General features: G+C 40.5%; 1 protein-coding gene across 1 annotated transcript in view; it reads right to left on the bottom strand.

The window, feature by feature from the left end:
- Positions 1-15,038, bottom strand: part of Kap3 (kinesin associated protein 3) — a 63,503-nt gene that overhangs the window by 24,865 nt on the left and 23,600 nt on the right. The window contains exons 8-13 of the mRNA XM_080264934.1: positions 14,110-14,272; positions 12,451-12,551; positions 11,009-11,230; positions 9,180-9,345; positions 8,664-8,789; positions 2,607-2,791 (exon numbers count right to left, since the gene is read on the bottom strand). Coding sequence (XP_080121060.1) covers positions 2,607-2,791; positions 8,664-8,789; positions 9,180-9,345; positions 11,009-11,230; positions 12,451-12,551; positions 14,110-14,272 — 963 coding nt within the window. The remainder of the gene's footprint in view (positions 1-2,606; positions 2,792-8,663; positions 8,790-9,179; positions 9,346-11,008; positions 11,231-12,450; positions 12,552-14,109; positions 14,273-15,038) is intronic.

The following is a 15,038-nucleotide window of genomic DNA, read 5'->3' as shown; positions in this document are numbered from 1 at the left end:
AAACAAGTTGCCAAGTCCACCAGGAAGAGCCTTTCTTTTGAGATGAACGTAGACATACTAAGGAGGCACAAGAGCGGTGAGATGACAAACAACATAGCACAAAACCATGCCCTGGCCCCATCAACAGTCTCTACAATTTTTAAATCAGCAGATGCTATCAAGAAGGCAGGAGGAATATACATCATCTCTGCAGGCCAAAATGAACACCCGAGCTTGTGGCCCTGCAATCTAGTCATAAAATACACAAATAGTGATTCACTGAGCGAAAAAAAAAGGGGGCTAATATGGGTGGATGGGGGAAAAATCGGGGTCCTCGAACCAAACTCTATTTAAACCATGTTATAATGGGTCTGCACAATAAAATATCACTTAAAGAACGGTTTATCAGGAACGTAACCCATTCACAAAGTGGGAGCCTCCTGTATTACAATACATACTTTACATGTAGCCACAACTTAAATACATCCATCCATAGTTCAGTCCTATATTGCTCCACCAGGAGTGCAGGGGCCTAAGGTTAGGCTACTCAATCCTGACATTTATGCCAAAAGCAACCAGTGTCCTCAAGCAGCTTCGGGAAAAAAAAAAAAAAAAAAAAAAAAAAAAAAAAAAAATCACCCCATGGAGGTTGACCCTTACAGTGAGGCAACTTAATTCACTAGACTACCAGGTATCTAAAACACTGTACGAGGGAAACAGGGCTAAAGCACACAGTACGAAGCACATAGTACGAAGGCCCACCTGAGATTCTCAGTGTCCACCATAGTACTACCCCATAAGTGGGCAAGAACCTAAGATCAACATGGGGATGTCACAAATGTATATATAAAACTAAGTCCAATTTTTTATGTAAATTACCACTACAAACAGCTTGGGTGACAAACACTGGGAACAACTGATGAAAAAAATTTTGCTTAGTTCCCCCCCCCCAAAAAAAAAAGCTTTCAAAACCAAATAGCCCTTCAAGCTGTATAAGCATTTTGGAGGAAACTTCAGTAGTGGTATCAGGCCGCTTATGACATCACACAGAAGTTGTCAGCAGTGACAAGACTAATCATTCCAAACTGAGGAGTGGCTGCCTTAACTTCTTGTCTCCAATTATGCTGCCTCAAATGACATGACAACTCCCTCAAAGTTACCAATTACTCATCCCCTCTTGGGGAAATAAAAATGGCTAGTTTCCCATGCACAGTTTAAGAATTCCTAACCAAATAAATCCTCTATGGAAAACACAAATTTCCTAAATCCATTTGTTTCCAGTTCACAAACCCTAACTCCTCCTTCACCTTTCATTTATAATCATGTTCTACTGCCTAGTTTCTCACAATCCCACTTCCATTTTTTTTTTTTTAATGCGTACCCTTCTCACCCACTTTCCTCCAGGCTTCCTTCAATTTTCATTTTGCATATTACAATCACATGACCACAGAGTTACCACACCTTAGCCTCTAATGTCACATTTGCTTCAAAGCATCCTTCTTTATGTTCTACATGCACAATCAATTAGGCTTTTTGTCAATATTCTCTCCAATCTTTTTTATACCATGTACAACACAGTTTTGTGCTTCTCTCTGTTGGAGCAAAGAATTACAAATGGATAACTTTCCTTACACAGCTATGTCTTTCAGTCACTATCCTTTATACAGTAGTCTTCTCTTGCATACCAAAACAACCTATCCCACAACTCACAGATTTCACCCCAACAGTTTCATATTTCCCCAACCACAAACACTAAAACTCCTTGACATGTATTTTATCACTCTCCCCACCTGGTTTCTAAATCCATTCTTCCTTTCCACGTCAATATTACCAAAGAAAGTACAGTAAGACCTCACTATAACGGACTAATTGGGGCCCAAACTATTCCAAAAAATGCGAATTTCCGATAAAAGCGACATCCAGACTTCCCCCTGCTATTCCGGACTTTTTCCGATATATCAGACACTAGTCCGGATCGCATGAACGGTTTTTAAACTGTTTTGACTACCATTGCAGTACTGTACTGTGTTATAACTTCACTACATTAATCAAATGGTATAATATGTACAATAATTCTGTACTGTACACTAATATATGTACAATAATTCTGTACTGTACACTAATAAACATGTCTTTTATTTACCTTATTGTGGTGAACATAGCTGACGTGGTCAGGCAGTCCGGACTGCTTCTGGCTTTATTGGACTTTTTCCGATATAGGAATCTAGTCCGGTAGCTCCTCGAGTCTGATAAAAGCGAATTCCAGTCTATTGAAGTCTGTTATATCGAGGTTTTACTGTATTTAAAACGTCATTTTCACTATCTGAACTCAATCTGGCATACATACACCTTTAACTGATACATTCATCATTTATTTACCTCTACTATTCAACAGCAAACCAACTCCCTCTTTACTCCACCCATAAGTGCTCATACATGACACTATACTTGTCACAACTTCCTGTTCATCCACTACACTCCCTCTGAGACACACAAATCCAATCTTCCTTCAGCAACTTTGCTACAATAATTATTCAGTTTCTTTATTCACACCTCTAACATTCCAAACAGCAACACATGCATGCCTAGCTTTGTTAGATCCTAGGCAGAGAAGAAAGTACAATTACCGAGATGATGTCCAGGGTCGTATCACAGACACGTCGGATCTCTGTGTTCTTATCGTGCATTAAATCAATAAGGTAGGCTGGAACTTCTGTAGTGGAGATGACCTCTGGTCGTGTTGACTCATGACGGGTCAGTTGATAAAACACATACACAATCTGTAACACCATCTCATCATCCTCTTGTTTGGCTGTTGGAAGAAGAAGAATAAAGTATCATTGTTACATTTACAAAGTAACAGGAATGGAGCTGAAAGACATCATCATCACACTCATCCTATTCAGTTATTTCTAGAAGTATCATTGTTACACTTACAAAGTAACAGGAATGAAGCTGGAACAAGTCATCACACTCATCCTAATCAGTTATTTCTAGCACATCAACCATCTGTTTCTATAATGAAGAAAGAAATAACATAGCATATTATAACCTAACTGCTTGGTATGTCCCACAGATACTGTATTCTCTAACTATTCAAGCCCCTGACATTCTTGGTTGTATCACATAAGTTATGGAGGGTGCTTCACTCACTGACTGGCTCAAAGTATCAATAATGTAGTTATTAGCAATGTGCCAACTTCCAAGAAACCTGACAGCAACACTCTCATACATCTGCCTCTGTCACATATACATACATAAACTCACAAAACACAATTTACATGCACACATCATAATAAATCTTGGGTTTCACTTCATGAATCCATGTACTGGTGTTGTCCATGCTTCAGATGATATTTTCTATGGACTGGAAACTAAGATAGGTTCCAAAACCAGCTAATAACATTCCAACAGCTGCAGGAAGCTCTTGGAAAAAAACTAATCTTAAGATGTGTAATACAGATCTGTAACAATGTGAAAGTATCAGCTTGAACTCTTATGTTCTTGTGGCTGAATGCTTCTTGCCTCAGTGTGATGATTATATGGCTAGTTACCAAGCTTTTTGGTACACTTCACTCATGGTGGTACCCCCAAAGGTCGATGGCAGGCATTCGTCTACTACTTTCTACAACACATACTTGTGGTCTACACATAATTTGCATACAAAACATAAGGTGCCACAGTGTTGCAATAAGATCAGCATGTAGTGTGGTCTTTCCCAGTCCCACATTATTAGGAATACTGTACATTCATTTCCAGTACTGTGAATACAGAGGTCTCAACATTTTCAATGAATCTGCTGATCACACAAATGATATGGACATGACTAAAAAAATTTTTCAGCACAAATAAACAATGACTCTTTGTTATTTTCAGCAAGATAAAGCAACTTGCTATCCATCAAATGAAAGGAAAGAGATGAGCTAATTTGCACTATCCACCTATATCTCATGAAATACCTCAGACTTTCTTCCTACGAGGTCATGCAGAAAGATGGGTGCTCAAAAACAAGTCTGGCGCCATGAATGACCTACAGGTAAACACACACTGGAAGAATGAAGCATGTGAAGAGGGTATGGCACATGAATCTTTGTCATACTAAGCACTACATATAATTAACCTAAAAGTTGAGCTTGACCATAATCATTCCAACCTCTTTCTTCCATTAAAGGGTGGGGTGTAATAGGACCAGAAAGCAGGAGAAAAGAAAACACAACAGATGGAAAAGTAATCAAAAGTATTCCCAGTGTAAGGCATCACACACTCATTCATTCAACATTCATGCCTTCATAATTCTCATTCTGCCTCAAGTTTGGGGAGGCAACGAACTTGATTGTGTGCAACACACATTTTAGGAAAGGAGAAAGTAGGTTAATTATGTACGAGTCTGGGGGAAATAGCAGCCAGATAGATTATTTTCTGGTTAGGAGGGCTGATAGGAGGTTAGTGAGGGATGTTAAAGTTATAAGAAGTGAGAAGTGTGTGCAGCAGCACAAACTATTGATCTGTGATGTGGTGCTTAGAGAACGAGTGATGAAAAAGAGGACTTATGTACCTAGAAGGTTAAGATGGAAGCTGGAAAACCAAGTAGTATAGGATGCCTTTTACAGCGAGATGAGGAGAGTGGTAGCTGAACAGGGAGCCGCAGAGAGAGGCGTTAATGAACAGTAAAGAGCCCTCAAGAACAACCTCTTGAGAGTTACTGTTGTAATATGCGGTCGGATAAGAGGCCCACCAAGACACAGAGTAACTTGGTGGTGGGATGAGGGTGTAGAAGCTGCAGTTAAGGAGAAGGCTCTTCCAGGAACAGAAGAAGGGTGATAACAAGGAGGAATACTTGGCAGCCAAGCGTATGACTAGAAGAGAGGTATAAGGGCAAAGTCTGAGTCACAGAGACAATTACTTGATAACCTAAATCATGGGGAAAGGAAAAATATGATATTTAAGGTGGCAAATCAGATGAAGAGGGATAATTGGGATACTATAGGTGAGCAGTGTGTGAAGAATGATGAAGGAAGGGTAGTGGTGAACAGTGGGGATATTAAAGACGTATGGAGACAGCATTATAGCCGGTTGTTGAATGAGGAGTTTGACTGGGACAGGGAAGGTTTGGAGCCAGCAGATCCAGTGTTTGGCCCTTGGCCTTTGATTGACGCTGCTACTGTGAGTGAGGCAATAGGCAGGATGTAGGTGGTGAAGGCAGCAGGTGTGTCTGAGTTGACTGCCAAAATGTTGAAGGCCTCAGGAGATACAGAGGTGAGGTTAGTCACTGACCTGATAAATAGGATTATATATGAGTGTGTTGTCCCAGATGATTGGTCGAAGAGTGTAATTGTAAATATGTATAAAGGAAAGGGTGATGCCCTGGAAAGAGGAAATTATAGAGGTATAAAGCTTTTAGATCAGATAATGAGGGTAATGCAGAGAGTTCTAGAAGGTATGATTAGAGAAAGAGTGAATACTGATGAGATGCAGTTTGGGTTTATGCCAGGCAGGGAGACCTCTGATGCCATATTCATTGTTCGACAGCTTCAGGAAAAGTATATTGGAAAGAAAAGGGATCTGTATTTTGTTTTTGTTGATTTGGAAAAGGCCTTTGACAGAGTCCCTAGAGAGGTGATGAAGTGGGCAATGAGAAAGCTTGGCTTGGAGGAGTGGCTGGTTAGGGTGGTTATGGCTATGTATGTGGGTGCTCACACCCAGGTAAGAGTGAATGGGGATTTGAGTGATGAGTTTTCCATGAACGTTGGTGTGCATCAGGGGTCAGTTTTGAGTCCCATGTTGTTTATCATGGTACCTGAAGCCCTCTCACTTGACTTCAGAAACGAACTCCCATGGGAGATGTTGTATACTGATGATTTGGTGTTGATTGCAGAGAAGTAAAGGGAGGTGGAGGAAAGATTTAGGAAGTGGAGATAGTATGGGGCACAAGGGCTTAAGAGTAAATGCAGATAAAACAAAAGTGATGATATCTAGGGTTGGTGGCAGTACTGTCAAAGATGAGGGAAAGTGGCCATGTGCAGTTTGCCACAAGGGTGTGGGAAGTAATTCCATCTTGTGCAGTGTTTGTGATATATGGGTGCACAAGAGATGTAGTGGTATCTGAGGTAGACTGTGAGATAATGCTGATTTTATGTGTGCGGCGTGTCGGGGAGAGTGTGAAAGGATTTAACTTGCTGGTGAGTCTCTTGAGTGTGTGGAAGAGTTTTGTTATTTGGGAGACATGTTGTGTGCTGGAGGTGGGGCTGGAGCTAGCTCTGTGGTTAGGGTGAGAAGTGGTTGGAAGAAGTTCAGGGAGCTCTTGCCTCTCGTGACACTGAGAGGACTCTCCCTACGTGCTAAGGGGTCTTTATATGCAGCATGTGTTAGGAGTGTAATGCTGTATGGTAGTGAGACCTGGGCAGTAAAGGAGGAGGATATTCGCAGGTTCAGACGTACAGAAATGACAATGATTAGGTGGATGTGCAGTGCGTCCCTGCGTGTAAGGCCTGGGGGGGGGCTGGGTTTACGATGGAAAAATTGAGAGGCAGGATGGGACTGGAGTGTATTGGTGTTGTGATGAGGAGAGGTAGATTGAGATGGTTTGGGCATATGGAGAGGATGGGGGATGATAACTGGGTGAAGAAAGTGAGAAGTGTTAATATTGGGGGTGGAGTTATGAGGGGTAGACCGAGAAAGACGTGGGACGATGTCATTAAGTGTGACCTAAGGGTTAAGGGACTGAACAGGGAGGCTGCAATAAATTGTGCAGCATGGAAAGCCGCCATTAGGTGACCAAGGCCGACGCATGCATGCATGTTGGAGCCTTCAAAAACGAAAACGAAAACGAGATCTAACCATCATTATCATTTCACTTTCAGTTTTATGTTTTTTCCATACATCATGAGCCAAACAGGTTCATCTGATAGCACTCCTCCAAACTGCTCTGTTGTGTACAGCTCACTAGCAATGCCTTACTAAGGTTTGCATCATCTCATCCCATACTTTCCTCAATCTATCTCTCTGTCGATAGCTCAATTCCTCTATACTTCTGTACCTCCTCACCAAAGTCCCTGGGTTCATCATATCGACATGCCCAAACCATCTCAATCTCATCCTTTATACATCCTTCCTTCCTGATGCTTTCCACTCCTACTCATCTTTTCAGCTCTTCTTGGGATATTCCATCATCCAAATTTTCTGGCATCATTTTCAAGTAATTTTGTTTCGCTCTTACTACATACTCATTTTTTTTCTCCCTATGTTTCACTGCTATACAATATGACAATCCTAACATAAGTACCAAACACTTTTCTGTTTGTGGACAATGAGAACACTCGAGATGTCATGATGGGTAACTTCTCTGAACTTTTTCAATCACTATGCACTCTTGCAATGGTACTCTGCTAGGCCCTAACCCCACACTGATGACACCACAGAGGTAGCACAATTTGTCCACGATCTCCAGTGACTCATGGCCTATCACTAGGGATCTTACTGGTCTGCCATCAAGTGGTCTGGCTGTGACCCTTGTATCTGCTGTACTTGAAATACATTGTCAGTCTTAAGCTGCCATGCACTTCACTACATTTCCTGTGAACCCAGTGTTTTTAACCAGTACATCCAGTACTGTTCCTACCCACACCTTTCATACACAGAGCATATGGCCAGTTACCTGAATCTTTAACCAGCCCAATATCATTCCTGCAGATCATGATTTTTTGCCTTCCCAGTGTTTACTCTGACACCATTTTGACCCAATCCGTTCTTGCCACTTTTGGAATTTTAAAATCATTTCTTCCACCATCTAAGTCATCAGCATCAGATTAGTTGCATAAAAGAGGTCTCACTGACAACCCTCTCTGAAATCTTTCAATTATCTGCACAGGTTTTTTGGTATTCTTTATTAATGTGCTTCATATTACCTATCAGACAGTCAGTTTGACAATTGATCCCTTGCCAGGTCCCTCATCAAACCAACTTCTAGACCATGCTTTTGTACATATTCACTTAGCATATACATTCATTTTTTTCTTGACCTACCATGCTTCCTTCTACCTTCAAACTCACACATGATATACCTTTTCACCACCCTGTTTACTGTACATCCATTCTCTCCATATGACCATACCATCTAACCACTCTCTCTTCAACCTTACTGTCAACAGACTTCTACCTCAACATCTTTCACAAAACACACAATTTCTTATCTTATTCACTTTACACACTCCACCTATGTACCTCAAAAATCCAACTTTCACTACTCTTATCCATGCTACACCACCAGTCTCACACTAAAACACCTTCATTAACTCCTCTTGCAGTCTCCACATTTAGATCTGTTTTGTATCAAGGTCTTCATAGCACCATTCACTTTCCTTCTTTGTGCCACTCCTTTACACACCTCTTATCCAGCTGTTCTACTACTATATCCATCCAGCATATATGTATACCTCCATTTATTCAGTACACAAATTCCTCATGTTTTATAACTCTCCAATTTTTCATAGTAACACCATCAAAAATTTCACACCTACACAATACTTTGGAGGTGAAGCTCCTCAGACCTCCTTTCAATCTCTCTCATTACTGTACATGATTAGACTTTATCTAAAATCTTTTGCAACTAACATTATGCCCAAGCATTTAAAAAAAAAAAAAAAAAAAAAAAAAGTAAATAATCAGAAGAACAGATGCTTAAGTACCATTCAGGAGATTGAGGAGTGCAGTGAGAATGCCAGTATTAACAATGAGTTCAGCTGCTGCCTGGTCACTTGCCACAGTTCCAAGCAGCACAACCACCTCCAGAGCTAAATCATCCTCCACTGCATCTGTTCATAATAACAAAATTCATATTGATTACTGGTTTTATTTATGGCAGCTAGTAAATGTTTTAAACTTGCATTAAACCTGTTCATACAGCAATGCAGAAATTATACTCTTTTTAATATAACTTGGCCTACAATTATCTTCTTTCAATTTTGAATGCTTAGAAGTGTGAACAAATGGACACCTAAATATGGTGCTGGTCACAATGAAGTGCTATGGAAAGACTGTAGAACTACTGCACTGCCATTTTCTGTCACAATGCTTTGTGAATTAAGCTGCAATAGGATGAAACTGTGCCTAGTCAGGGTGAAAAGAGTATTATGATTTTTTTAATAATAAGGTAAATTTAGACAACTGTACAGCAAATTCTTATCTCTATGTTAAAACTCTACCTGGCAAGAGACTCTCCTTGATCCAGTCAATAAGATTGTATTTTGTGAGTAGTTGGCAGTAGTCAAGGTCTGGTAGGGAGAGGTTGCCCAGGACACCCACACATTCTAGCACAAACTCATCACTGCGTCCACTGCTCACTACCTCACACAGTTCTCCAACATACTCCTGGGAGATTGGAGAAGGAAACTCATCTAAGAAAACCTTTGTATCTATTTTTTTTTTTTCTATGCAACCAAGAAGTATAATGCATGTCTATGAAGTGATAAGACACAACATTCCTGGCTCCACTCAATTTAGAACTGTACTGCATGTGATAAGGATAACCGCATATGAAAGTTGTACTCCATACTCAGGCAATGAAAGCCTTTGTACAGTCAGCAATGAATGGAGCTATAAAAAACATGGAGTCAGTTCAGCACCTTCTGTCTGTGAAGAGAAATTTTCAAGAAACACCAAGGATACCAGTACTGAAAGGATAAAGGACTGAGCTGTGTGTTGTTGAAAGTAAGAGGAATTGAGGAACTGAGTTTCTGATGTATGAAGAATGACAAGGTTTCTTTTGCCCCAATCAGAAACAGACAAATCAGATGTCAGGTGTGCAAAAGAATCCTCATGATTATTGTCCTGACTGTTGTGATGAATGCTGTAAAAGGAATGTAGAAAAGTGAAGGGTTGAAGCAGCAACAGATGAATGGATAAAGATCAACATTCAGCTTACAACGTCACCAACAAATGGAACAAAAAGAGTTGGTGAAATTACTGAACCTTGAGGAACACCACTGTCGACAGCCATAGAAGAATAGTGGTCATCTACAACAGCAGTCAAGGAAAAACTGGAAACAAAACTTGGGATGATGGAACAGAAGGCAAGACAGAAACCATACAAGAGTAATTTGGAAATTTACAATTTGTTAGATTCTATCAAAGATTTTGTAAAAATCTACTGTAATACCAAAGGTTTCACCATACTGCCAAAGGAATGATAAGCAGGAATCTAAGGGAATTTATGACTGTTAGTGGAACATCCTCGATGGGCTCCGTGCTGCAGTCAGAAAAGTTATGAAAGGTGATTCATATTTTGAGTAAAGACTCAACTACTTTAGAAATGCAAATTATCAAAACATCCAGGCAATAGGGAAGTCACATTTATTTGATTAATCAATTAATTTTTTTACAGAATGAATGAGAGCAAACTTTCAGCATGAAAGGTGTAAGGTAAAATGTTTACCTAAGCAGGGTGTCAATAGGAATGGAGAGTTCATGAGAGCAAAAGGACGCTCCCCCTTAGGACTGTACATCTTACTAATGCAGGTGAGATCAGAAAGTTCTTTTTTTTTCAAGAGGGTGGAGGAGATGAAGCAAAAATATAGGAACCATCACGATAAGATTCAAAGACAGAAGTCTGAGTAAACAAGAGGAAACAACTAAAGAGACATCTGATGGAAAATAGAGGAATGAGTAAAGTTACTAGAGTGGATTTTGGCTGCAAGTTGCAAGGAGACATGGAATGAGTTTGAATCACAGCATTTACTGCTCTTTCTCTAGGCAGAAACTGGATGGGAACTGGGTTCTGAAGGCTGATGAAACAGGAGCCCCAGATCTATCACCAGCGTTCATGCACACTGGGAGTTCTGCTCTGTTCAAGTGGTGCCACAGCTTTCTCTCTGGACAATTGCTAGCCTCCTGTAGGATATATTAACCTGAATTTCTATGTGAAAAAATGAGGCAACATGTAAATGTATCATAAGACACCATTCTCAAATGAAGTTTAACTTTGATACTGGACTGATAAATACTGGGAAACTTATATCAGAAAGGTACACTCAACTGTAAATAGTGCTCTTGTTGGTCCTTCATGCTGAGCAATGTTGCGAATCATCTTGGTGAGGAGAGGGTCACAATGCCGGAGTGCCCGTTTCATCAGTAAACGCAGGCCAGACCCCTCACAAATCAACTGGGCATTGCGCTTGTTGGCTGCCAAGTTTACTGCCAGTGCCATCAATTCCAGAGGCACCTGAGGTCCACTTGAATTCAGTATTAACTTCATAACCTTGGGTTAAAACAGGGAATTAATAATTATCACTGTAATATCAGAATCCAATACGAATTATCCACCCATACTTTCAAACACCCTTCATATTGTATACTAATATATCAAATACAATACTTAGGGAATATAACAGATGAAATGAGAGAAGCACAAAGAGTGCTGACTGCTCAGCCAGTGCCTCTCAACAACGATGTGATCTTTATTTCCATTTGGGCTGTTAGGTAATGTGGAGTCTAATTTGGACCTGGACAAGACTACTAACCTGATGCGTGCACTCTGAATATACAGTAAAATTTACCTAAAACCCTGAGATGCCGAGAATGTTTTAGGCACAGCCGCCCTCTCTCTACGGCAATATTTCCCAAAATAGCCTTTTTTCAGACCTTTATATCTGGGCAAGTACAGCATTTACAGAAAGAAATTATAGACCAAGTTACTCATCAAGTCTTCTTCTTGCAAATGAAGTCATCCCCAGGTCTGCAGGTGGTCATGTCAATGAGTAAGGATGTGAAGAATGGGATTTATCCTGAGCTAGTGTCATCAGATCATACAGCCCTGTTATGGTTACAGGAGAGTGCTACCCCTCCCAGCACAGCAGCCACCGGGCGGGGCACGAACTCACAACCTCACGATTACAAGTCCGACACCCTACCACTGAGTTACTGGACTCCTCGGATGTGAAGAAGATGAGTAACTTTTGGCGCTTGGAGCAGGATGTATTCATGGGTGTGCATGCGCCCCCAACTTGGCTTCTCTCTCAATGTGATAACTACTCCACTACTAGATAAACTTAACACAGTGGCGTCAAAGGCACGCCACTATCAATAAGCCCTTTCCTAGTATCCTTGAGCAGAGGCTTGGCTAGGGTGGATGGGACAAGGAGTCTGTATAAGGCGGGAACGGAATCGGATGAGGAGGGTTCAGAAAACATCGTTCAGCCCCTGGTTAAGTTACAGAGATGACTGAGGTAAGCTTATGTCAGGTGGCGGGAGACTCTCCCTACCCTTCGATAACAAGATCAAATGGCAGCCAGTTCAAACTGTGGCAGGATTGCATTTGAAGCTCCTCCCGTCACGTGGTGGTCTCCATCCACCCGTTTTGTGGCAGCTATACCTGTCCCCCGGCATGTAAGGGTTAAAAACTCTTTTAATTACCGTATGCATATCAGTAACCCAGCTAAGACTACAAAACAGCATTACAGTACTGATAAATCTACTCACCGTTGGAATACAATCTGTGTAGGTAAACATGGACTTGCATTTGTCATCAACACTTAGATGGTACAACACTGCTAACACTGCCTGCTGGTGGCGTTCCTCGGCTGACATAAAAAGTAAAGAAGAAAACTTAAGTTGTCGTCATCATCATCATCAACATCATCATCATCATCATCATCCTACTGCCCACTAATGGGTGGGATAGGCAGGACCCATTAATAGGGCAGGAAAAGGTGTAAGTTGGAGAGCTAACAAAACACGACAGGCACAATTCTCCTGTCATTCAAGCCACAAAAATTTTTAGCTCCACCTCAAAATCATCATCATCATAATAATGGGTTTCACAACATGTTTGGATGGAGATCATTACTGTTAAAAAAAAAAAAAAAAAAAAAAAAAAAAAACAGCCCATAGTGCATCTCCATCAATTCTTCATTCATTTCCTTCCTACATCATTCTGCTTCCCCATCGTTCTCATCTACCTTCCTTGCACTTTCACTTTCTATATCCATCAGTAATCTTGGCTTTATGCACCTGCTCCCACTCTCCAATTCACTAAATATTATTTTCATCATCCTATCCATTTAATATGCTTTTGCTATGACTGTACCAATAAAGCAAATCTCTTCTACATTTTGATCAAAATACAGCACTTCCTTACTCCACATTTCTCATAAATATATTACACAACTCACATCCATTCACAACCTTTTCTTATGAACAGGTTTCCTACAACTAAATATAATACCTGGCAGCATACAATAATACCCAACTGATGTCAAACAATGCAAAGTATTAACCTTACGGCTTCAATACACTTAATTTGCATTTGGCTTGGCTAGCTTTAGAAAATGCCATTTCATTCATTCATTAAATATGCTTACAATATATAGAATCACAATTAATATTTTGCCAAGATTTTATTTCAGATTGTTTATATATTTAAAAACTTGTTGTGATAGGTGGTGGCGACCACCATCCACTCACTTGATGTAGTTCTGCCTACTTCTTCGTTAGCCTTTATCATTCTTTTTCTGTGCCTGCCCTCCTCTCTTCCTAGTTCTCCCATCTTTCCTGTCACTTCTTATTGCTTTTCCTTCCTTTACAGGTGGCTTTACATTGAGTGACAAGCCAAATGGTTTCCGTAGGCCAAGAAACCATTTACAACGCTGGGTGGTAACCGTATAACCAAACCATACGTGCTCCCTATGTGTCAGCAAGTGGGTTGGTGGAGGGTTAGTGCCCTTCCCCGTAAAAAAAATAACTCGAAGTCAAATGGCCACCCCTTACAGGATTGTGGCATCTGGCAATAGATAGACAGATAGATAGAATAAAAAATGTTATACAGTATTTCATTCCAGTTTAAAAAGGATGATTTTATTCAGATAACAAAAACTCACTGCAATCAGACGGTTAAATAAAGCAGTTTTATAACCCTCTGTCAGTCATGGGTTTCCCTTGTCAGGATAACATCATCTGGTGGAATGCAAAATAAAATATCTGCCCTACAGTAGGTTAACAGTTTGGCAGTCACTGGAAGATAAACTGCACTTCCATAGGTACTGTTACAACCAATTATATGAGTGAACAAACTAAACAACATCTCACTCTACTCCATACCTTCTTATTCCTAAGAACACTACAGTGCAATGAAACACTCACAAAGCAGTGCAACCAACTTGGGCAAAAGTCCAACTTTGATCATCTTGGCACGCAGGCCGGCATCAAAAGAGAGGTTGAGAAGAAGACGCACAGTAACATTGAGGAGATCACTGTTATCTGTATTCACCAGCCGACTCACTTTCTCAACAATGTTCAGGTCAGCCTAGAGAGGAAAAAGGAATGAACTGTAGTTGGTTCTCTATTCTAAATCAGATGCTGAAAGCTCAATCCAAACACATATCATCAAACTGTGTACCACAGCCATTATATATTAAAACTACTGTTTATACTGTATGTTTCCTTTTACCATACTGAGTTTGGCTGTATGATATGGACAGGAGTAGTGAAGTCTACAGAAAATAGTAATCAGATTATTATTACTGTACTACTATTTTTATTTTATTTTATTATTATTAGGTGCGAGTAAGGGGATGTGGCAGGGGTAAACCAGCTCTGCTGTCGAGACCTGCTGCGGATGTCACTGATTGCACTATGCAGTTGACCCATGTGTGGTGTGGTGCGGTGAGGATCTGTCCCTTCTCCCCTTTGGGGCTAAGATGCGAATGACTGTTTGAATGGATGAGTAAATGAGGAGTGTGTCGTCCTGTCTCGGCTACCTCCCTTTCCTTAGGGGAAGCAGCCTAGGTATGTAGATAGATAGATAGATAATTATTATTATTATTATTTATTCTTTGCTCCTTCCTTTTAGAGGCACCCTAGAAAGGGACTAACACTCACTCATACCATCAGACATGCATTAGCACTGGTGGCCTGAAGAAATCATCTAAGGCCCATACAATAGCTGAGAAGTGGGTATATTACCACTTCCAGTAACTATGCTTTGCAAAGCATGATGACTCTAATGCAAAGTTAGTTATAGTTTGTTCCTTCCAGAAAAGGTTCACTCACAATATGTTAACTTGTGCATG

This window comes from Coenobita brevimanus, chromosome 14 (assembly GCF_032717465.1).
Source record: "Coenobita brevimanus isolate Jiangsu-jjx chromosome 14, ASM3271746v2, whole genome shotgun sequence".
Lineage (NCBI taxonomy): Eukaryota > Metazoa > Arthropoda > Malacostraca > Decapoda > Coenobitidae > Coenobita > Coenobita brevimanus.
The sequence above is the reverse complement of the archived record's forward strand: the minus strand, read 5'-3'. Positions and strand labels throughout refer to the sequence as shown.